General features: G+C 43.0%; 1 protein-coding gene across 1 annotated transcript in view; it reads left to right on the plus strand.

The window, feature by feature from the left end:
* Nucleotides 1–25918, plus strand: part of LOC115129592 (coiled-coil domain-containing protein 141-like) — a 39888-nt gene that overhangs the window by 2786 nt on the left and 11184 nt on the right. Inside the window, exons 2-17 of the mRNA XM_029660130.2 lie at nt 16–138; nt 3572–3763; nt 5299–5407; nt 6369–6622; nt 7002–7121; nt 7401–7607; nt 10267–10439; nt 10778–10919; nt 11786–11905; nt 12935–13126; nt 13858–14034; nt 15023–15202; nt 16118–16243; nt 16539–16727; nt 17373–17534; nt 22564–22713. Of these exons, the coding sequence (XP_029515990.1) occupies nt 16–138; nt 3572–3763; nt 5299–5407; nt 6369–6622; nt 7002–7121; nt 7401–7607; nt 10267–10439; nt 10778–10919; nt 11786–11905; nt 12935–13126; nt 13858–14034; nt 15023–15202; nt 16118–16243; nt 16539–16727; nt 17373–17534; nt 22564–22713 (2616 nt within the window). The remainder of the gene's footprint in view (nt 1–15; nt 139–3571; nt 3764–5298; nt 5408–6368; nt 6623–7001; nt 7122–7400; nt 7608–10266; nt 10440–10777; nt 10920–11785; nt 11906–12934; nt 13127–13857; nt 14035–15022; nt 15203–16117; nt 16244–16538; nt 16728–17372; nt 17535–22563; nt 22714–25918) is intronic.

Consider the following 25918-nt stretch of genomic DNA (forward strand, 5'->3'; position numbering starts at 1 on the left):
CACTGTGTTTTGTAGTGTGAGGCACTGGTGCAGCTGCAGTTGACTGAAGCCAATCCCAACCTGTTGGAGATCGGCAGCAACCAGGATGAAACCAAGAAACTACTGCATGAACACGAGCAGCTCCTGATCAAACTCAAGGTAATCCTCTCATTGGAAATAGATGTCACCACTAGGGGGGTCCTGGGTGGTGCAGTGGTCAAAAGCACTGCACCGCAGTGTAGAGGTGCCACTACAGCCTGGGGTTCGATCCCACCGACCAGGATTCCCGTAGGATGGTGCACAATTGGTCCGGGGTAGGGGAGGGCTCATTGTGCTCTTGTGACTGGGCTGGTCGCCTGCAAGCTGACTCTGGTCGTCAGTCAAATGGTGTTTCCTCCGGGTTAAGCAAGCAGTGTGCTAAGAAGTAGGCGGCCATGTTTTGGAGGACACATGATTCGACCTTCACCTCTCCTGAGCCCATTGAGGACTTGCAGAGATTAGCCAAGGGACCTAATTCAGGGAGAAAATGGGGGTAAAAAAATGTGCTTGTGGCCATACCATCCTCAACAGGCCTGTTCAGGGTTGGGCCTGATTGGTACCGGGACAGGAGACCACCTGGGAATACCAGGTGCCGTAAAGAAAAGATGTACATTCTCTGCCTCATTCTCGTTGTAGTATTTCTTCTTCATTCCTATAACTAATGTGGTTATAGGTGATGTATACCTACACTATTCTATTATTGATATGTCACAATTTTGACATTATGTCAACATATAACTACACTATTCTATTATTGATATGTCAACATATAACTACACTATTCTATTATTGATATGTCACTATTTTGACATGTCAACATATCACTACACTATTCTATTATTGATATGTCAACATATAACTACACTATTCTATTATTGATATGTCAACATATAACTACACTATTCTATTATTGATATGTCAACATATAACTACACTTCTATTATTGATATGTCACTATTTTGACATGTCAACATATCACTACACTATTCTATTATTGATATGTCAACATATAACTACACTATTCTATTATTGATATGTCACTATTTGACACATATTCTAATGAGACCATGGTGGGCCATGAGGATGAGCTACCCAATGATAATATTAGTTATATAATGTCACTTATTATTTAAGCGAAAAACTCAACAGAAGGGGGCGGCAGAGTGAGGCGGGTAGAAAGGACGCGACAGGCAGAGCAGTGACTATGCTAGTAGGATAGTACATATATCCAATCATATTTGCTAATAGCGATGTTGTGGCTAGAGTCAAATACTTTCTGTAGAACAAACTTCATATCAGGATAAGCAACCGAAATGAATAATTATTGTGTGTGTTATATTAAACATAGAGGTGGGAGTAAAATGTAGGCAATAAACATTTCAGAACAACTACTAGTCGAATAAGACATTGGAGAGATGACCAATTTTGGCAAAGAAATGTATTTATAGTCTAATACACTTGAAGCAAATTGCCAAACTGAAAACTGCAGACATTACTAGTGCCTCCCCTGCCATCAAACCAACATAAATAATGTAATTAAATACAGCCTAACGTGATCAGAAATCTCAATTAGCAAGCAAGTCGCAGCAGTGAAGAATTGAGTTTGTGCGCGTTCACGTGATGGGGAGGGATTCTGGAAGGTGGGAGGTTTTGGACACAACACCGGCCTTGTTTGACTATATCTCGTTGAAACACCGTCAATGCTTTTCTTTTCTCAGAGATGGAACATGAAACTACTTCAGTCACTTTCATTGCCTTGGTGGAAGGTGGAATGTTCATAACAGCCTTTTGATTGATATTATTTCCACTCAAAAGCCTTTTCCCCCAGCCTTGTTATAGACAATGGCTATTTAGATCCAGGACATTCATTACTGTTGCCACATAATGTCAGGAGATAGTTATGTCTGAGTGCTGAACATGTTAATCCTTATTTTATACAAGTATGGTATTATTGGCATAAGCATGTGAACAATGTATATTATTAATGTAAACATTCCGGTAGCATAGCGGCTAAGAGCGTTGGGCCAGCAACCGGAATGTCGCTGGTTTGAGCAAGGCACTTACCCCTAAGCTCCTGTAGGTAGCTCTGGATAAGAGCGTCTGCTAAATGAGTAAAATGCCATTTTCCATTAAGACATCAGAGTAACTACAGATTTAAACCCCTGAACAACCCCTCTAATTAAAGAGAGGTTCTATCACAAAAACAATCCAAAAAAGATTTGCATCCAAATGCACCGTGTCCTTGGTTTATCCCCGGCTTTTAATTCAGCTCACTAGCAGAAATCACATGGCAAGGCTTTGAACATTTCAAATGTGTATCTTACAATAGTGCAATTGAACAAAATGTCAATGAATCGCTCCATTAACAATGTTGATTTACATGCAAGTATATGGTAATTGTATGTTTTTTAAACAACGTGTCCTCATCAGAGAATGTCAGTATTGTACACAACGACCGTGTAATATACAGTGACCTCCAAAAGTATTGGGACAGTGACACATTTTTAAAAATGGTTTTGGCTCTGTACTCCAGCGCTTTGGATTTGAATTGATACAGTAACTATGAGGTGACCGTGCAGACAGACTTTTATTGTAAATGTAAATAGAATATGTTTCTAAACACTTCTACATTCATGTGGATGCTACTATTATTACGGCTAGTCCTGAATGAATCATGAATAATGATGAGTGATAAAGTTACAGACGCACAAATATCATACCCCCAAGACATGCTAACCTCTCACCATTACAATAACAGGGGATATTTGTTTTGTGAGTATGTATCAGTAAATGTATCATTCATCATTATTCACGATTCATGCAGAATTATCCGTAATCATGGTAGGATCCACATGAATGTAGAACTGTTTAGAAGCATATTGTATTCAATAAAAGTGACTCCAAACTGACACAATTCATGAATTTCCATTCATTTCTATTGGGCACAAAATAATCTGAAACACAATCAAAATAAACAGAAAATGCATCCAGCAAATTTGTAGAGTCACAAGCTTGATATAGTCATTGCATGCTATGAATATTGGACCAAATACTTAACTTTTTACTGATTTAGTACAGAAGTGAATTTGTTTCAAAACGTTTGGTCCCCTAAAATGGGGGGACATGACACAGAAAGTTCTAAATGGTTCACCCGATATGGATGAAAATACCCTTAAATGAAAGCTGACAGTCTGCACATAATCATTGTATCATAAAATCCGAAGTGATGGGGTACAGAACCCAAAAAAATAAAAAATGTGTCACTGTCCCAATACTTTTGGAGCTCACTATATGTACATATGGGTGCCAGCCTATTGTAAGGCAGTGTGCTAATAAGAATGTAGCCAGCAAAAAAAAACGGTCCATTTACAATGTTGACTTACATGCAAGTATATGGTAATGCAACAATTTTTAATAAGGCAGTGCTCTAAACAGAATGCCTCCTCTGTGTCAGAAGCATGAGTGTAAATCCAAAAAAGGAGGCCTGTATAATGCAGAGAAGATACTTGAATGAACCAGGTACAGTATATTTTAGAGACTTCTCTCTTTCCAGAAACATGAGGCAGGCGTGTGGGCCTTGCTGGAGGAGGCAGACAGGACGGCAGAGGAGAAGGAAGATGAAGGGGAGGTGTATGAGGCCATGGCTGTCTCGCTGAGCGACGCCTGGAGAACCATGATCTCACTGCTAGAGAAGCGCCGGTCACTGCTACACCTGGCCTCAGAGTTCTTCGACAGGGCTCTTGAGGTAGGTAGGCTAACAGAAAGGAGATGTTCTAGCTACATAGACCATACATAGACCCTGAGCTCACTGCTAGAGAAGTGCTGGTCACTGCTACAACTGGCCTCAAGAGTTCTTTGACGGGGCACTTGATGTATTGGCCAGGCTAATAAACAGACCGTTAAAGCTACACTATAGCTACATAGAACTCACATGGAGCATACATAGACCAGACAGACCCTAACAGATCAGAGCTGTTTTTCAGTTCATGTACATGTAGGCTATACCACAAGGGTTTTCATTGTACTAAGCCTGTTAGAAAGTGGAATTTCAACCAGTTCTGTTGTTCTGAAATGGAAAGTTTGTTTTTCATTATTTTGTTTGTTGGAGGAAATATGAAATGGCATGATAGCTATCAACACAGAATCCAGTGTTGTTGTTTTGTTATTACTTTGTTGTTACAGTGCGTCTGTTTCCTCCTCTGAAGTTTGCTTCAAAAGACAGCTCAGAAAACAGCTCATTGTTTTATCAGCTTTGTTAGCATTTGTGTCTACGTAATGGAAAATAAAGATATATGTTTTTTTCCACTAGATAACATTGTAACTGAGAAGGGCCCATTTGTACTGCAGTTAGATATGAGGGGAATTTACTGCCAATGTGTCACAATGGTGCAGTTTCCATGCCATCAGTCCACAGACAGTGCCTCAGAACAAGAGCGTTCCGTTGTGTGATATTGTAGGCCTATGTGCTGTAATTTAACCAGGCTCTAACGGCTGACCACCTTGGGTGCTGCCACACAAAGCAGACACATTAGAGTTGGTGTGATGATTATGAAACATGATGAGCGGAAGTGTGAAAGATAAAGGAAGCAGATGGTTCCCCCTGGATAACCTCACTGTGGATGTGACTGAGAATTAAACAAATAGCACAACTGTTTGTACTGTCTGTCCTTTTACATGTTTCATCACTGACCAAACAGTGTTCCTTTTTCAATGTTTTACTTCTTTATTAAATCTATTGTGAATGTACGAAGCCTTTGGAGATCACCATGAATAAATGTGCAAACCCAGAGCACATTCTAGGATAAATTACACTGTTGTCTAACTATACAGATAGATTAATGCTGTCTTCCTCCACCTCCTTCACTGTTGTCTAACTATACAGATAGATTAATGCTGTCTTCCTCCAACTCCTTCACTGTTGTCTAACTATACAGATAGATTAATGCTGTCTTCCTCTACCTCCTTCACTGTTGTCTAACTATACAGATAGATTAATGCTGTCTTCCTCTACCTCCTTCACTGTTGTCTAACTATACAGATAGATTAATGCTGTCTTCCTCTACCTCCTTCACTGTTGTCTAACTATACAGATAGATTAATGCTGTCTTCCACTACCTCCTTCACTGTTGTCTAACTATACATATAGATTAATGCTGTCTTCCTCCAACTCCTTCACTGTTGTCTAACTATACAGATATATTAATGCTGTCTTCCTCTACCTCCTTCACTGTTGTCTAACTATACAGATAGATTAATGCTGTCTTCCTCCACCTCCTTCAGTTTGCTATCAGAATAGACGAGGCAGAAGAGTTCCAGAGCAGAGAGCAGGAGCTGGCAGATGCGGAGTGTCTGAAAGAACTGCTCATGAAACACAGCGTTATGAAGAGAGGTGAGTATTATGTTGATACACCTATAGTACAGCCTCCCTTGGAGAAATTCTGTATTTATTCCCTTTGGCAAATCCCCTTAGAGTAATGACTTCTGGGTCACTGTTCCAGATGTCTGGTAGATAATACACAACCTCAGTCTGATCCTGACAGTCATTCAGTTCACCTCTGCTCTCCCTTGAGTGAATCATTCTCCTCTTAAAGTTCCTGAAATTGGATGATTTTACCCTTCCTTTCAGTCTCCAAGGCACTGAGATGTAATGAAGAGATATGATATCTGTCAGATGTGAGAATGAGTGGGCTTCATGTTATATCAACAGCACAATAAACTAAAAGCTAGCTGGTTGAGGCTTCTGAAGGAGAAAGGGACCATGACATCATATGACATCGTAACGGTAATATAAACAACAAGTACTCTCATTCTCATGATAATATTTGATGAGAGATTACACTGCAGTGTGAGATACAGTACCTTACTTACTATACAAATTGGATGGCTGTATTTACACGACCCAAAGCTGGATTCATTCATTCATTATTTGTGTTTTGGCACGAATCTTTTGCAAATGAAAAAAGAGATTCTGCACACTACAATCTATGATCCCATGCGGTATGTTGGTGATAACATTTTGACTACTTAGGTTTTCATCTGGTGCATATTGTTTTGATTTCCAGCACCTGCTCAAAGACGTTGTATGTGCACATGTAATCATCTTTTCTTATTCTGGCCCATATCTGTCCCTCGGGTCTACTGGAGAAGTCAATGCTGGTTCTAAACAAGAGAGTCTTTTTAATGAGAAACTTGTCAATTGTATCACATAATTCAGATTTTTGCTGCTATTGGCACTGGCTATGTAATGCCTCCAAGTAATAGTAAATAAACCTCTCCCTCTTTCTCTATCACTTTCTTGCTCTCTCTCTCCTCTGTCGTTGACACCTCCCCCTCCCTCTCTCTTTCCCCAGGCCTCCTGGAGAAGTCAATGTTGGTTCTGAACAAGAGTCGTGATCTTCTAGACTTCCTGAGAGAGTTCCAGACTGAGAATGGTCTTCAGAGGAGTGAGGCGTTGAGAGGGGCTGACAGCAGCTATGGCCGGGTGGAAAGTCTGATGGAGATACTGCAGGACAGGAGGAGACAGGTGGATCAACACATGAAGCAGCAGCTCATTGACCTGGAAGTGATCCTTAACATCTACCAATGGGATCGCCAGGAACAGGAAGTGAGTCACAAACTGTCAGGAAATGTCTATCTAAGATCAATCCGTGTCATAAATCTCCTTTTGACTTTAAACTTTCACCTATCTCAGGGATGGGCAACTTTGATGGGAGTGGGCCCAAAAAGAAATCTGAACACATCATGAGTTGCCTGCACCCATGTAGAGTAGAAACAAATGGTCTACCTAGAAATATATCATACCTTCTGGCTTGTTGAGCCATATGGGGTCATGTGTTAAGATGATGGAAGTACAGATGCCTCTGGGTTTAATATTCTATCTACTGCTTAGTGTAAGGCAGAGCAGTCATGCAGCATAAAACTCTTCCTTTGAAATCATTTACATATGTCCTGACTGCAGTTATAATGTCTGGTATTTTATTCAGGTAACCCACTGGTTCAAAAACAAAGCTGACTTGTACTTTGAAAAAGATAATTTGGGCTCAGCTCTCACAGAAAATGAAGAGCTCCTTCAGGAATACAAAGAGTTTGAAGAGAAAGCCAAGGTATGATACTTTAAATATGAATACACTTTGGGACATATTTGCCAAGTGATTGACTGACATTTTCAACAGTTAACAACAAAGCTATAACAAGCTTTTATTAGGAGATGTCCAATTTTACTGTTAATGTGTGAGTATTATAATACTAGGGCCAAGAGCATGACATCTAGGTGACTTTAGTATAGAAAAAATATTTGATATACAGCCAATCTAATATTCCGTGTGTGTGTGTGTGTGTGTGTGTGTGTGTGTGCGCTTGCGCGCTTGCGTCCTGTTCTGCAGGACTGGAGTGTGTTGGTGGAGAAGCTGCTAGCCCAAGCTTCAGAGCTGCAAGTGGGGGAAGCAGAGGGCTGTGCTGAGGCTGAGATGGGCCATGTCTCTGAGAGAAGTGTGGCTCTCAAAGCCTTGCACAATCACTTCTGGAACCTCATGATGGGCCGGCTGGCACAGCTACAGGAGAGCAATTCCTTCTTCAGCAGCGCTAACACGGTACAGACACAACTGACTACTATACAACCCCCCTAAGGAGAGTAGGTACTGCATTAGCAGTAGAAGGTAGCTAGTGTAACTATACATATCACCTACAGGAGAGCAACGGCTTCTTTAACAGTGGCAACAAGGTACAGTACCTTCTCTACATGTCTTATGGCCATAGATTATCAGGGCCACCAAGGTAATTGCTGATTAGTGGTCCTAGAGATAAAACTGTTCTATATCTATGCTTGTGTACATGTAACCTTCAGGAGAGAAATGGCTTCAGTGTCATCAAGATAGTCTCTGTAACCTTCTTAAGCACTGCCAATAAGGTATGCTATAACAAAGAAATGGAGGCTAAACTTGTAGGATATAGTCAGACCATCCAAACATGTCTGTGCAGGAAGATTAAAACAACGCAAACAATTCTGCTACTTTCAACGCGTTACAGTTTCACACGACCTATCCTGGACTTCTTTTTTTAGCAGTGCCAACCATGTACCTAGTGTAGCTACTGTAGGCTTGTAATTACATATCACCTTCAGGAAAGCCTTCTTTAGCAGTGCCAACCAGGTACCTAGTGTAGCTACTGTAGGCTTGTAATTACATATCACCTTCAGGAAAGCCTTCTTTAGCAGTGCCAACCAGGTACCTAGTGTAGCTACTGTAGGCTTGTAATACATTATCACCTTCAGGAAAGCCTTCTTTAGCAGTGCCAACCAGGTACCTAGTGTAGCTACTGTAGGCTTGTAATTACATATCACCTTCAGGAAAGCCTTCTTTAGCAGTGCCAACCAGGTACCTAGTGTAGCTACTGTACGCATGTAATACATTATCACCTTCAGGAAAGCCTTCTTTAGCAGTGCCAACCATGTACCTAGTGTAGCTACTGTAGGCTTGTAATACATATCACCTTCAGGAAAGCCTTCTTTAGCAGTGCCAACCAGGTACCTAGTGTAGCTACTGTAGGCTTGTATTACATATCACCTTCAGGAAAGCCTTCTTTAGCAGTGCCAACCATGTACCTAGTGTAGCTACTGTAGGCTTGTAATACATATCACCTTCAGGAAAGCCTTCTTTAGCAGTGCCAACCAGGTACCTAGTGTAGCTACTGTAGGCTTGTATTACATATCACCTTCAGGAAAGCCTTCTTTAGCAGTGCCAACCATTTACCTAGTGTAGCTACTGTAGGCTTGTAATACATATCACCTTCAGGAAAGCCTTCTTTAGCAGTGCCAACCATGTACCTAGTGTAGCTACTGTAGGCTTGTAATACATATCACCTTCAGGAAAGCCTTCTTTAGCAGTGCCAACCAGGTACCTAGTGTAGCTACTGTAGGCTTGTATTACATATCACCTTCAGGAAAGCCTTCTTTAGCAGTGCCAACCATGTACCTAGTGTAGCTACTGTAGGCTTGTAATACATATCACCTTCAAGAAAGCCTTCTTTAGCAGTGCCAACCAGGTACCTAGTGTAGCTACTGTAGGCTTGTATTACATATCACCTTCAGGAAAGCCTTCTTTAGCAGTGCCAACCAGGTACCTAGTGTAGCTACTGTAGGCTTGTAATTACATATCACCTTCAGGAAAGCCTTCTTTAGCAGTGCCAACCAGGTACCTAGTGTAGCTACTGTACGCATGTAATTACATATCACCTTCAGGAAAGCCTTCTTTAGCAGTGCCAACCAGGTACCTAGTGTAGCTACTGTAGGCTTGTAATACATATCACCTTCAGGAAAGCCTTCTTTAGCAGTGCCAACCAGGTACCTAGTGTAGCTACTGTAGGCTTGTAATACATATCACCTTCAGGAAAGCCTTCTTTAGCAGTGCCAACCAGGTACCTAGTGTAGCTACTGTAGGCTTGTATTACATATCACCTTCAGGAAAGCCTTATTTAGCAGTGCCAACCATTTACCTAGTGTAGCTACTGTACGCATGTAATTACATATCACCTTCAGGAAAGCCTTCTTTAGCAGTGCCAACCAGGTACCTAGTGTAGCTACTGTACGCATGTAATTACATATCACCTTCAGGAAAGCCTTCTTTAGCAGTGCCAACCAGGTACCTAGTGTAGCTACTGTACGCATGTAATACATATCACCTTCAGGAAAGCCTTCTTTAGCAGTGCCAACCAGGTACCTAGTGTAGCTACTGTAGGCTTGTAATACATATCACCTTCAGGAAAGCCTTCTTTAGCAGTGCCAACCATGTACCTAGTGTAGCTACTGTAGGCTTGTAATACATATCACCTTCAGGAAAGCCTTCTTTAGCAGTGCCAACCATGTACCTAGTGTAGCTACTGTAGGCTTGTAATACATATCACCTTCAGGAAAGCCTTCTTTAGCAGTGCCAACAAGGTAGCTACTATACATGTAATATCATGTGCCCGACAAATTTGTGATGAGTAATTATTATTGCAGTACTAAGTGCTTACAACTGTATTTGAGGTACTCTACACAAGACTAGGGAACTAGTGACATTCATTTGATTTGAACATGGTGCCCTCTAGTGGACAACAAGGACATACTATTTGTGCCATCTACCGCATCATGAATTGTGACTGTTATTATAATGAGCAATATTACATTTATTCAGGACTTCTGCTGAACCATCTATCATGTTTACATGAGTACTTAATGCATATTGTCCTATCCTCTCATTCCTGTTTTGTCAGGCTTTTGAGGTCCTGGGAACTGTTGAGAGTAAACTTAAGGGGTTGAAGACCCAGACACTATGGTTGCCTGAGTTGGCCAAAAAGCATGAAGACCTGTTGCGAAGCATCAAAGAGTCAGCCAATGACCCTCTACAGAGAGGGCAGCTCATACTACAGAAGGCCAAACCACAGAGGTAAGGAGGGAATATGGCATCCATATTAGGACATCCTTAGTCCTCAGACTCAAAACCTCACCCCCACCCTAGTCAAGTTTAAAACCTGCTGTGGTTAAGAATCACCACAGACTGCTTATCACTGGTGTAGCAAAACATATTTTTTTAGTAACATGTGATTTCAATAGTAAAGATGTCACTGCTATCACTGTATTATGAAATCAAATATGCTTGTTATATCCAATGCAGTGTGTTCAACCTAGGCCTTTATATTAATAGATGGATGGATCAAGACTGCGGATAATATGATTACTACATGGAGCATTTCACAGCAGATATGCCTCTTACTATATTTCTAGTACCCAAGTAGAAGGCGTGAAAAGGATGCTGGGATATGTCAGAGACCGAGTTGATGCTCTAAGTCAGGAGTGCCATGCTCACCAAGCACTGGCAGCCAAGAGACAGCAGCTGGTGTCCCAATGTGAAGACCTCATAGACAAGGTAAATCAAATCAAATCAAATTGTATTTGTCACGTACACACGGTTAGCAGATGTTAATGCGAGTGTAGCGAAATGCTTGTGTTTCTCGTTCCGACCATGCAGTAATATCTAACAAGTAATCTAACCTAACAATTTCACAACAAGGTACACACAAGCCTTACGATTTGTCCCAAATGGCACCCTATTCCCTTTATTGCACCCTATTCCCACAATATAGGAAATAGGGTGCCATTTGGGATGAACCTGTAGCTATATTTTTATTGAATTACGTTATATTATGCCTTTGAGCTGCCAAAATAAATAGTGCCCATACGCCGTACCGGTAAACATGAGACTATCACGAAGATGACAACAAAACTGTAGGCTATTACACTATAATTGATCAATTTCACATGTCAGTCACATGAAAAAATTGTGAATGGACTTGAAAATGTGTGGAATACTCTCCAAAATGCAGTGTGGGTCAACAATAAAGTGACAATTTGCGAAGGTAGAGATGAGTGGCCAAGACAGAGAGGCGCTCAGACAGCAGTGGACACATATATTCATGTTCATTAGGCTGTACATCAAGTTTTTAAGTTAATACATGTTTTGTACTTTATTGTGCTTAATAGCCAGTGTGTATTATTTTTAACATACTATAACAAGCACCATGCTTTACCAACTGAGCTACAAAGGACCAGTTAAACATATCTAAAGTCAGATTTACAGCCCATTCTCAGACGTGTAGTAAGGCTAGTTGACAGCCTACGATCAACTGCTAATACTTTCACGTGTGTGTAAATGTCCATGTATTTCAGTTGACTGCATTTGACTGAATTGTGGAACTAATAAAGTAAAGTAAAAGTCATGTGTTTCTGTCCCAGATCTCGGTGTGGTTAAAGAGCAACAACGGTGTCCTCTCCAACAACACTGAGCCAGGCTCCCTGCTCTCTCAGTCTGAAGACATGCTCAACAAACACCTGGAACTCTCCTCACAGACACAGGTAGAGTCAGGAATATCACCTGTAGACTTACTCAACCTTATTCAAATGTATGACCCCTTTGTTTATTTACCCAGCTCTTATACAAAGGTTGGGTCACTTTCATTTCAATTCAGGAATCTCAGTTTACTTCCTGAATGTTGTTTTCAAATAGACCTAACCCTGTCTTGTACTGTACTGAAGTATACACACTACATGACCAAAAGTATGTGGACACCTGCTAGTCGAACATCTCATTCAAAAATCATGGGCATTAATATGGTGTTGGTCCCCCCCTTTGCTGCTATAACAGCCTCCACTCCACTTCTGCGAAAGCTTTCAACTAGATCTTGGAACATTGCTGCGGAGACTTGCTTCCGATCAGCCACAAGCATTAGTGAGGTCGAGCACTGATGTTCGGCGATTAGGCCTGGCTCGCAGTAGGCATTGCAATTCATCCCAAAGATGTTCGATGGGGTTGAGGTCAGAGCTTTGTGCAGGCCAGTCAAGTTCTTCCATACCGATCTCAACAAACCATTTCTGTATGGACCTCGCTTTGTGCACGGGGGCATTGTCATGCTGAGTCAGGAAAAGGCCTTCCCCAAGCTGTTGTCACAAAGTTGGAAGTAAATAATAATCTAGAATGTAATTGTATGCTGTAGTGTTAAGATTTCCCTTCACTGGAGCTAAGGGGCCTAGCCTGAACCATGAAAAATAGCCCCAGAACATTATTCCTCCTCCACCAAACTTTACAGTTGGCACTATGCATTTGGGCAGGTAGCATTCTCTTGGCATCCGCCAAACTCAAATTCATCCGTCAGACTGCCAAATGGTGAAGTGTGATTTATCACTCCAGAGAACACGTTTCCACTGCTCCAGAGTCCAATGGCGGCGAGCTTTACATAACTCCAGCCGACACTTGGCATTGTGCATGGTGATCTTAGACTTGAGTGCGGCTGCTCACAAATTTAAAGTGGTGTCCACATACTTTTGTGCATATATAGAGTATGTGTTACCATAGAGTTTTCTCAACCCTGGCCATTTGTTTTTCAGCAAACAGCCAGTGAGGCAGAGGCCATGGCAGAGCTGATAAAGGAACTGAGAACACTGGGGTATCCTGAAGCCGCTGAGTTTTCCAACAAAGCATCACTTCTAGAGGAGGAGCTGAAGACAGTCACCAGGAACATCACATCTCGCATCGAGAATATCCAACCATACGTGGGCTTCTTGCGAATAGCAGAGGAGGTTATTTTCTCTTATCATTTCATGAAACTTAGGAAGGATATGTTTGTTAAATATCTGTATAGTTTGGTACAGTGGTGTCTGACTAAATATGGTTACATAGTTATGTAGTGTACATTAAACTTTGTATGTATTTCATTCATATTATGTTGAAAGCACAGGTGATTTAACTGAAATGTGTCAATAAACAAAATGGAAATCAATCTGAAATGCAATGTTAGGGAAGCTACTCTGAAAATATAATTTACCCAGCTGCCAGTTACTTAACCCTAGAAGAAGTTAAGCTCGACTAAAGTTACCCTTAATAAGAAAAATATAGTTCAAACTACTTAATGAAAAACTGTCATATGTAAATCTCAAATGCCATAGATGACAAATTGCAAGAACAGATCACTTTGGGATCATATGTTAACAAAATGTGTAATTTAGCCTATTAAACACAAAAACAATGTTTCAAGTGAGAATCAGGCAGGTCGGATGCCGTAAAAGAAAGTAAACGATTGTTTTCTTTACCCATATTTCCTTTCGCAAGAAGAGTAATGTTGAGTTCCAGTAGTTAGCTGCACAACTACATGGCAAAAAAAATAATTAACTACTGAAAACACTACCTAGATTTGAATTTAGTTCAACTACCACCAAGCTTCTGCAAAAAGTAGTTCAATTACTAGTTGAACTACTCCACAACACTGCTGAAATGTAATATTCTGAAATGTGTGACTCCTATGCTTGTTCAGGTGGAGGAACAGATGCAGAGTCTACATGAAAGCTATAACATGAAGCAAGAGGAGGAGGAGAATGAGGAGAGTTTAGTCACTTCTAAGGAGATAGCTGACGCTAAGTGGCAGTCCATGTTGGAACGCTTCCTCACCATGCTGGACCTGGGAAACAACTACATCAACTTCTCAAACATGGTGAGAGACATTATTAAACCTCAACCCCTCCATGCACTGTTATCCAGGTTAACGTTGCTAACGTTGAGCCTTCCTATAAGCCATTGCTTTTCTTCCTGCACATAATAATAATAATACATTTTATTTTAAGCGCTTTTCAAGACACCCCAAATCACTTTACAAGATAATCACCAGGATAAAAAGCAACAATATCACACATTTAAATAAGTAAGTACAGTATATAAAAGTACACCAAAGATTTGTATTATTTATTTAACTAGGCAAGTCAGTTAAGAACAAATTCTTATTTTCAATGACAGCCTAGGAACAGTGGGTTAACTGCCTGTTCAGGGGCAGAACTACAGATTTGTACCTTGTCAGCTCTGGGGTTTGAACTAGCAACCTTCCGATTACTAGTCCAGCTCTAACCACTAGGCGACCCTGCCGCCCTGAAATATAAGGATAGACTAACCATGGACATCACTAAACATAATGACAGACTAACCAGGGCAGTGAACTAAACAGGGTTTCAGCAGTGGAGTTAGTTAGAGAGGGTCTGAGTCGTGAAATCTTTTTTAGGTGGAAGAAGGCTGACTTTGTGATGTTTTGGATTTTGTGTCCATTTTACAGAGTGGGGGTCAAATGTAACATCCAGTTCCTGACTGTGGAGTTGGGAGTGGATGGTGCAGACGTCGATTGTCATGTTGAGTTGACCCAGTTTCTTGATGAGGGAGTTGGGGCCCATGAGCATGATATCTGTTTTGTTGACATTTAGTTTTAAAAAGTTATTGCTTATTAAAACTAAATAACGATAAAACAGAGGTCATGCCTAAATTAGACAAGCCTTAAAACCATTGATTATTGCATTTCATTATAAGTATGGTTAGCATGGTTATTATGTCTTGCTTTGGAAAAATAACTTCCACCCACATCCAGGAGCCCTTCGTAAGGGCTGTAGGATACAGATAAGGTACCTTAAACAATGGATTCTTTATGTTGACATCTTCAGGTGAGTGAGAACCTGAACCTGAATGTGAGGGCAGCCATCGGTGTGGTGGAGAAGACCATGGAGGAGCTGAACAAGAAGAAGGTGGATCTGTCAGACCTCTGGACCTCCTGGCAGCTCCACGTCAGTCAGGTGAAGTCTGTCAAGAAACAGTGGAAGAAATACAAAGAACAACTGGAAAAGGTACATAAAAATAAGTATGCAATGTATACTGAACAAAAATATACACTCAAAATGTAAAGTGTTGGTCCCATTTTTCATGAGCTGAAATATAAGATCCCAGACATTTTCCATACGTACAAAATGTCTCTCAAATGTTGTGCACAAATTTGTTTACATCCCTGTTATTGAGCATTTTTCCTTTTCCAAGATAATCCATCCACCTGACAGGTGTGACACAGGTGCACTTTGTGCTGGGGACAATAAAAGGCCACTCTAAAATGTGCAGTTTTGTCACACAAAACAATGTCACAGATGTCTCAAGTTTTGAGGGAGAGTGCAATTGGCATGCTGACTGCAGGAATGTCCACCAGAGCTGTTGCCAGAGAAGTGAATGTTAATTTCTCTACCATAAGCCGCCTCCAACGTCGTTTTAGAGAATTTGGCAGTATGTCCAACTGGTCTCACAACCGCAGACCACGTGTAACCACGCCAGCCCAAGACCTCCACATCCGGCTTCTTCCCCTGTGGGATCTTCCGAGACCATCCACCCGGACAGCTAATGAAAATGAGGAGTATTTCTGTCTGAAATAAAGCCTATTTGTGGGGAAAAACAAATTCTGATTGACTGGGCCTGGCTACACAGTGAGTGCCCTATGCCCTCCCAGGCCCACCCGTGGAGGCGCCCCTGCCCAGTCATGTGAAATCCATAGATTAGGACTTAAAGAATTTATTTCAATGGACTGATTTCCTTATATGAACTGTAACAGTAAAATCATTGAAATTGTTGCATGTTGTATTTATATTTTTGTTCAGTATATATCCATTACAAATTCCTGAATCACAACCAATTTATTCTCAATTGATCATAAATGCAATCTCATTTAGTGTCAAGAACCCCCCCGTTTTCTTTTTTTTATTTAGTTTTTTTTTTTACAGACTGTTCATGACCTAAATAGTGTGGAGGAGGTTCTTGTCCCAACCTCTAAAGTTGATCTGGGAAGTGATCTTCAGACTGTGTCCAAGCTACTGGAGAACTTTAACCTAGCTAAGCCCCACTTCCTGGTAAGAACTATAGCCTATTGGCCTGTCATAAATAGTAGGTAGAAGAAATCATAACATTATTATGCATAATATTTTTTACAGAAACCCAATGTTTAATACTTTTACAATAGTACCAATAGTCTATGTTAGTAGTTAGTTAGTATACACTTGACCATATGTATACAGTATCTTTACAGTGGCTCTAAGTAGCATGACACTATGCCTACATTTGTGTTCTGGTCCATTATGTGATATCCTATAGGTAAATATGTATTATTATTCTACTATATCTCTATTTCCTGTGTGTCCCCTGTAGCAGTTGAATGCAGGGGTAGAATACATGGTGAAGACATCAGAACTGTTGGCACTGAAAGGAATTCCAATAAAAGAGAAGAATGAGAAAGTCACAGAGATGCTTCACCTTCATCAGAGAGTGAAAGATAAAATCAAAGAGTACGAGTCTGTCCTCAACATGGCCGTGAAGTTCCACCAGCTCTATGATGAGGTAACAACACATCGTCTAAGGGTGCGCTACCACCCTATTGGGTACAACCCTATTCCCTAAGGAATAGTGCACTACTTTTGAACAGGACTAATAAGGTGCATTATTTAGGGAATAGGGTGAAATTTGGGACGCACTCATAGTCTTACATACTGTATCAGGGAGGGTGTTATCTTTGCTGTAGTCTCTTCAGAGTCATTGTATCTGGGTCTGTCATGGAAAACTACATTTGCTGTGTGTTTGAGAGAACACATGGGATCAGTTTAGGATAGCTCAAAGCTAACCTGCCCTTCACAGACATGTTCAGCTTGAAATGTCACATAAATACTGTAACTATCAGAGTTACTTACCTATCTAGCTTTTCTGTAGACACCAAAGAACACAGGATCAGTTAAGAGAGGCCCTGGAGATACCTCGTGGACCTTTTTAGACAGAAATGTACCATAAAATATTGATATTTTGCATGCTTTGCAGGTTTCCCAGAAAAGATACCGCAGAAGACACTAACAGAATATTAATTGTTTATTTTTTCATTATAAAATCAATTATTTAACAGCTGGTGATATACAAACATCATTAAACACACATAGATTCTGATCAGAGAAACAAATAAACAGCCTCCTAATTGGTTCATTGTTTTGTCCCCAGTTGGATAAGCTGTCAATGTTGGAGCCTGTGACGGGGTTCAGCGAGACAAGCCAGGCTAAGATCCAGCTGATCCAACATCAGGACAGACAGAGTCACATCAGACACCTGTACAAGCTGGCTATCTCTCTGGGAGGAGATATCAGCAACACTGTACAACAGTTGGTGAGAAGACACACACAGCCATGTCAGACACCTGTACAAGCTGGCTATCTCTCTGGGAGGAGATATCAGCAACACTGTACAACAGTTGGTGAGAAGACACACACAGCCACGTCAGACACCTGTACAAGCTGGCTATCTCTCTGGGAGGAGATATCAGCAACACTGTACAACAGTTGGTGAGAAGACACACACAGCCACGTCAGACACCTGTACACGCTGGCTATCTCTCTGGGAGGAGATATCAGCAACACTGTACAACAGTTGGTGAGAAGACACACACAGCCACGTCAGACACCTATACAAGCTGGCTATCTCTCTGGGAGGAGATATCAGCAACACTGTACAACAGTTGGTGAGAAGACACACACAGCCACGTCAGACACCTGTACAAACTGGCTATCTCTCTGGGAGGAGATATCAGCAACACTGTACAACAGTTGGTGAGAAGACACACACAGCCACGTCAGACACCTGTACAAGCTGGCTATCTCTCTGGGAGGAGATATCAGCAACACTGTACAACAGTTGGTGAGAAGACACACACAGCCACGTCAGACACCTATACAAGCTGGCTATCTCTCTGGGAGGAGATATCAGCAACACTGTACAACAGTTGGTGAGAAGACACACACAGCCACGTCAGACACCTGTACAAACTGGCTATCTCTCTGGGAGGAGATATCAGCAACACTGTACAACAGTTGGTGAGAAGACACACACAGCCACGTCAGACACCTGTACAAGCTGGCTATCTCTCTGGGAGGAGATATCAGCAACACTGTACAACAGTTGGTGAGAAGACACACACAGCCACGTCAGACACCTGTACAAGCTGGCTATCTCTCTGGGAGGAGATATCAGCAACACTGTACAACAGTTGGTGAGAAGACACACACAGCCACGTCAGACACCTGTACAAGCTGGCTATCTCTCTGGGAGGAGATATCAGCAACACTGTACAACAGTTGGTGAGAAGACACACACAGCCACGTCAGACACCTGTACACGCTGGCTATCTCTCTGGGAGGAGATATCAGCAACACTGTACAACAGTTGGTGAGAAGACACACACAGCCACGTCAGACACCTATACAAGCTGGCTATCTCTCTGGGAGGAGATATCAGCAACACTGTACAACAGTTGGTGAGAAGACACACACAGCCACGTCAGACACCTGTACAAACTGGTTATCTATCTGGGAGGAGATATCAGCAACACTGTACAACAGTTGGTGAGAAAACACACACAGCCACGTCAGACACCTGTACAAGCTGGCTATCTCTCTGGGAGGAGATATCAGCAACACTGTACAACAGTTGGTGAGAAGACACACACACAGCCACGTCAGACACCTGTACAAGCTGGCTATCTCTCTGGGAGGAGATATCAGCAACACTGTTCAACAGTTGGTGAGAAGACACACACACAGCCACGTCAGACACCTGTACAAGCTGGCTATCTCTCTGGGAGGAGATATCAGCAACACTGTTCAACAGTTGGTGAGAAGACACACACAGCCACGTCAGACACCTGTACAAGCTGGCTATCTCTCTGGGAGGAGATATCAGCAACACTGTACAACAGTTGGTGAGAAGACACACACAGCCACGTCAGACACCTGTACACGCTGGCTATCTCTCTGGGAGGAGATATCAGCAACACTGTACAACAGTTGGTGAGAAGACACACACAGCCACGTCAGACACCTGTACAAGCTGGCTATCTCTCTGGGAGGAGATATCAGCAACACTGTACAACAGTTGGTGAGAAGACACACACAGCCACGTCAGACACCTGTACAAGCTGGCTATCTCTCTGGGAGGAGATATCAGCAACACTGTACAACAGTTGGTGAGAAGACACACACAGCCACGTCAGACACCTGTACACGCTGGCTATCTCTCTGGGAGGAGATATCAGCAACACTGTACAACAGTTGGTGAGAAGACACACACAGCCACGTCAGACACCTATACAAGCTGGCTATCTCTCTGGGAGGAGATATCAGCAACACTGTACAACAGTTGGTGAGAAGACACACACAGCCACGTCAGACACCTGTACAAACTGGTTATCTATCTGGGAGGAGATATCAGCAACACTGTACAACAGTTGGTGAGAAGACACACACAGCCATCAGACACCTGTACAAGCTGGCTATCTCTCTGGGAGGAGATATCAGCAACACTGTACAACAGTTGGTGAGAAGACACACACACAGCCACGTCAGACACCTGTACAAGCTGGCTATCTCTCTGGGAGGAGATATCAGCAACACTGTTCAACAGTTGGTGAGAAGACACACACACAGCCACGTCAGACACCTGTACAAGCTGGCTATCTCTCTGGGAGGAGATATCAGCAACACTGTTCAACAGTTGGTGAGAAGACACACACAGCCACGTCAGACACCTGTACAAGCTGGCTATCTCTCTGGGAGGAGATATCAGCAACACTGTACAACAGTTGGTGAGAAGACACACACAGCCACGTCAGACACCTGTACACGCTGGCTATCTCTCTGGGAGGAGATATCAGCAACACTGTACAACAGTTGGTGAGAAGACACACACAGCCACGTCAGACACCTATACAAGCTGGCTATCTCTCTGGGAGGAGATATCAGCAACACTGTACAACAGTTGGTGAGAAGACACACACAGCCACGTCAGACACCTGTACAAGCTGGCTATCTCTCTGGGAGGAGATATCAGCAACACTGTACAACAGTTGGTGAGAAGACACACACAGCCACGTCAGACACCTGTACACGCTGGCTATCTCTCTGGGAGGAGATATCAGCAACACTGTACAACAGTTGGTGAGAAGACACACACAGCCACGTCAGACACCTGTACAAACTGGTTATCTATCTGGGAGGAGATATCAGCAACACTGTACAACAGTTGGTGAGAAGACACACACAGCCACGTCAGACACCTGTACAAGCTGGCTATCTCTCTGGGAGGAGATATCAGCAACACTGTACAACAGTTGGTGAGAAGACACACACAGCCACGTCAGACACCTGTACACGCTGGCTATCTCTCTGGGAGGAGATATCAGCAACACTGTACAACCGTTGGTGAGAAGACACACACAGCCACGTCAGACACCTGTACAAGCTGGCTATCTCTCTGGGAGGAGATATCAGCAACACTGTACAACAGTTGGTGAGAAGACACACACAGCCACGTCAGACACCTGTACAAGCTGGCTATCTCTCTGGGAGGAGATATCAGCAACACTGTACAACAGTTGGTGAGAAGACACACACAGCCACGTCAGACACCTATACAAGCTGGCTATCTCTCTGGGAGGAGATATCAGCAACACTGTACAACAGTTGGTGAGAAGACACACACAGCCACGTCAGACACCTGTACAAACTGGTTATCTATCTGGGAGGAGATATCAGCAACACTGTACAACAGTTGGTGAGAAGACACACACAGCCACGTCAGACACCTGTACAAGCTGGCTATCTCTCTGGGAGGAGATATCAGCAACACTGTACAACAGTTGGTGAGAAGACACACACAGCCACGTCAGACACCTGTACAAGCTGGCTATCTCTCTGGGAGGAGATATCAGCAACACTGTACAACAGTTGGTGAGAAGACACACACAGCCACGTCAGACACCTGTTCAAGCTGGCTATCTCTCTGGGAGGAGATATCAGCAACACTGTTCAACAGTTGGTGAGAAGACACACACACAGCCACGTCAGACACCTGTACAAGCTGGCTATCTCTCTGGGAGGAGATATCAGCAACACTGTTCAACAGTTGGTGAGAAGACACACACAGCCACGTCAGACACCTGTACAAGCTGGCTATCTCTCTGGGAGGAGATATCAGCAACACTGTACAACAGTTGGTGAGAAGACACACACAGCCACGTCAGACACCTGTACACGCTGGCTATCTCTATGGGAGGAGATATCAGCAACACTGTACAACAGTTGGTGAGAAGACACACACAGCCACGTCAGACACCTATACAAGCTGGCTATCTCTCTGGGAGGAGATATCAGCAACACTGTACAACAGTTGGTGAGAAGACACACACAGCCACGTCAGACACCTATACAGGCTAGCTATCTCTCTGGGAGGAGATATCAGCAACACTGTACAACAGTTGGTGAGAAGACACACACAGCCACGTCAGACACCTGTTCAAGCTGGCTATCTCTCTGGGAGGAGATATCAGCAACACTGTACAACAGTTGGTGAGAAGACACACACAGCCACGTCAGACACCTGTACAAGCTGGCTATCTCTCTGGGAGGAGATATCAGCAACACTGTACAACAGTTGGTGAGAAGACACACACAGCCACGTCAGACACCTGTTCAAGCTGGCTATCTCTCTGGGAGGAGATATCAGCAACACTGTACAACAGTTGGTGAGAAGACACACACAGCCACGTCAGACACCTGTACAAGCTGGCTATCTCTATGGAAGGAGATATCAGCAACACTGTACAACAGTTGGTGAGAAGACACACACAGCCACGTCAGACACCTGTACAAGCTGGCTATCTCTATGGGAGGAGATATCAGCAACACTGTACAACAGTTGGTGAGAAGACACACACAGCCACGTCAGACACCTGTACAAGCTGGCTATCTCTATGGAAGGAGATATCAGCAACACTGTACAACAGTTGGTGAGAAGACACACACAGCCACGTCAGACACCTGTACAAGCTGGCTATCTCTATGGGAGGAGATATCAGCAACACTGTACAACAGTTGGTGAGAAGACACACACAGCCACGTCAGACACCTGTACAAGCTGGCTATCTCTCAGTAACACTGTCGGTGAGACTGCAAGGCAACACCTGATCATTCCCCGCTGTTTGTCTTGACCCTGAGTGTTTTTTATTTTTAATTTAAAACTTTTTCCCCAGGGACAACCCATACTAATGATATGCTAAATAATAAATATTAGTGTACTTTTGAAGATTGTTACATTTCCTGATCATTATCTAATAATAAAATAATTATCTTTCCTGCCGTCCCAGCATGTCTCAGGTTTCTCTGTACAGCGTCTGCAGGAGCGTCTGGAGAGACTGGAGAGAAGATGTGTTAACTGGAGTGCTGAAGCCAACAGGTGTGAAGAGAGCCTCACTAGCAACGTGTACTACTGTGTCTTCAAGGAGGAGATCACTGAGGTGAAACCCTCTCACTCACACACACACACACTTCTTCAGTAAAATAAACAGTGAAACAAACAACCCTTTGGCTTTATCTCAATTAGTCTATTAGTGTGGGTCAGGGCTCTCCAACCCTGTTCCTGGAGAGCTACCCTCCTGTAGGTTTTAACTCCAACCCTGTTCCTGGAGAGCCACCCTCCTGTAGGTTTTAACTCCAACCCTGTTCCTGGAGAGGTACCATCCTGTAGGTTTTGACTCCAACCCTGTTTCTGGAGAGCTACCCTCCTGTAGGTTTTAACTCCAACCCTGTTCCTGGTGAGCTACCCTCCTGTAGGTTTTAACTCCAACCCTGTTCCTGGAGAGCTACCCTCCTGTAGGTTTTAACTCCAACTCTGTTCCTGGAGAGCTACCCTCCTGTATGTTTTAACTCCAACCCTGTTCCTGGAGAGCTACCCTCCTGTAGGTTTTAACTCCAACCCTGTTCATGGAGAGCTACCATCCTGTAGGTTTTGACTCCAACCCTGTTTCTGGAGAGCTACCCTCCTGTAGGTTTTAACTCCAACCCTGTTTCTGGAGAGCTACCCTCCTGTAGGTTTTGGCTCCAACCCGAGTTTTAGCTAATCTGATTCAACCAGCTAATTATTAGTATCAGGTGTGCTAGATTAGGGTTGGAGTGAACCTACAGGATGGTAGCTCTCCAGGAACATGGTTATGCACCCCAATTTATCTAACCCAGGCCCCAGATCAAGATCTCAATTTATCTAACCCAGGCCCCAGATCAAGATCTCAATTCATCTAACCCAGGCCACAGATCAAGATCTCAATTTATCTAACCCAGGCCCCAGATCAAGATCTCAATTGATCTAACCCAGGCCCCAGATCAAGATCTCAATGTATCTAACCCAGGCCCCAGATCAAGAGCTCAATGAATCTAACCCAGGCCCCAGATCAAGAGCTCAATGAATCTAACCCAGACCAAGAGCTCAATTGATCTAACCCAGATCAAGAGCTCAATTGATCTAACCCAGATCAAGAACTCAATTGATCTAACCTAGGCCCCAGATCAAGAGCTCAAGATTGGGGCTTTTAGGACTGTGATCCTTGTCTCTAGAGGGTCTATATTCAAAGTGACATTCCCTCCCTCCCTCTCTCTCCTCCCTCTCTTTTTCCTTCCCCCTCCATCCATTTGTCTCACGTTACTCCAGTCAAGAGAGCAGATTCCTCTCCTATCAGCTGTGGAAGGGAGAACCAAATGAGAGGCCTCAATACCAGGGCCTCATCCCCTACTTATTAGGAATTCCCTTGGCCTAATAATGATTATATCTGCATGTCATATGTAGGCCTGTGGGTGGTACTAATCTAAAGTTTGCACACGTCTTTATCAGTGAACATGTTTCCTGTTCCAAATCTATTCATGCTACTCTATTTTTACTCCAACACACCCTTTATGGCACAGCCAAGATGTTTGTCCTCTACCTCCATCTAGTGGACAATGTTGTCAGTATGTAAGTGTTGATGCAACTTGAGATGCTCTGTTTTAATATAACTTTTTTGGTCCATTTCTTATTAATTCACCACTATATCAGTTTTCATTGTTAATAACTGCCATCAGAATGTTGTTTTCATTACGGTGTTTCTGTTACCTCACACTGCTTGCTTATACATACCCTAGAAAGGCTCCATCTACTGTATAATACAGTAGATGAGGGCATAATTATTATTTTCTGGTTAGGTTATTTCATCTGGCCAGCAGAGGGAGCCGCTGTAGCCTCCTGAGAGAATGTAGAGGGGCCCTAAATATGTCATGAATATCACCTTGCTTGGACCATTACTTGGAATACATGTGATACAGGTTGACATACATCTCTGTTCTCTCTATGCTAAGGACACCATACAGTTGGCTGAGCATACCTAGACTTTTACCAGACACTGCTGCAGGGGTGTACTCTTTCAGTGCATTCGGAAAGTATTCAGACCCCTTGACTTTTTCAACATTTTATTACATTACAACCTTATTCTAAAATGGATTATATAGTTTTTTCCCCTCATTAATCTACACACAATACCCCATAATGACAAAGCAAAAACAGGTTTTTGTTTGCAAATAAAAAAAATGATATCACATTTCAATATCACATTTCCATAAGTAAACCCAGACCCTTTACTCTGTACTTTTTTGAAGCACCTTCGGCAGGGATTACAGCCTCAAGTCTTTGGTGTGACACTACAAGCTTGGCACACCTGTATTTGGGGAGTTTTTCACATTCTTCCCTGCAGATCTTCACAAGCTCTGTCAGGTTTGATGGGGAGCATCACTGCACAGCTATTTTCAGGTCTGTTCGATCGGGTTCAAGTTCGGGCTCTGGCTGGGCCACTCAAAGACATTCAGACACTTGTCTCAAAGCCACTCCTGCGTTGTCTTGGCTGTGTGCTTAATGTCGTTGTCCTGTTGGAAGCTGGACATTCACCAAAGTCTGAGCTCCTGACCGCTCTGGAGCAGGTTTCCATCAAGGATATCTCTGTACTTTGCTCCATTCTCTCTGTACTTTGCTCCCTCCATCCTGACTTGCCTCCCTGTCCCTGCCTCTGAAAAATATCCCCATGATGCTGCAACCACCATGCTTCACCGTAGGGATGGATTTCCTCCAGACGTGACTCTTGGCATTAAGGCTGAAGAGTTCAATCTTGGTTTCATCAGACCAGAAAATCTTGTTTCTCATGGCCTGAGAGTCCTTAAGGTGCTTTTTGGCAAACTCCAAGCGTGCAGTCATGTGCCTTTTACCGAGGAGTGGCTTCTGTCTGGCCACTCTACCATGAAGGCCTGATTGGTGGAGTGCTGCAGAGATGGTTGTCCTTCTGGAATGTTCTCCCATCTACACAAAGGAACTCTGTAAGAGTGACCATCGTGTTCTTGGTCACCTCCCTGACCAAGACCTTTCTCCCCCGATTGCTCAGTTTGGCCAGGCTTCTTGTGTGGTTCCAAACTTCTATCATTTAAGAATGATGGAGGCCACTGTGATATTGGGGACCTTCAATGCTGCAGACATTTTGTGGTACCCTTCCCCAGATCTGTGCCTCAACACAATCCTATCTCGGACTACGGACAATTCCTTCGACCTCATGGCTTGTTTTTTTGCTCCGACGTGCACCGTCAACTGTGGGACCTTAACTAGACAGGTGTGTGCCTTTCCAAAGCATGTCCAATCAATTGAATTTATCACAG

This window comes from Oncorhynchus nerka, linkage group LG1, assembly GCF_034236695.1.
Source record: "Oncorhynchus nerka isolate Pitt River linkage group LG1, Oner_Uvic_2.0, whole genome shotgun sequence".
Lineage (NCBI taxonomy): Eukaryota > Metazoa > Chordata > Actinopteri > Salmoniformes > Salmonidae > Oncorhynchus > Oncorhynchus nerka.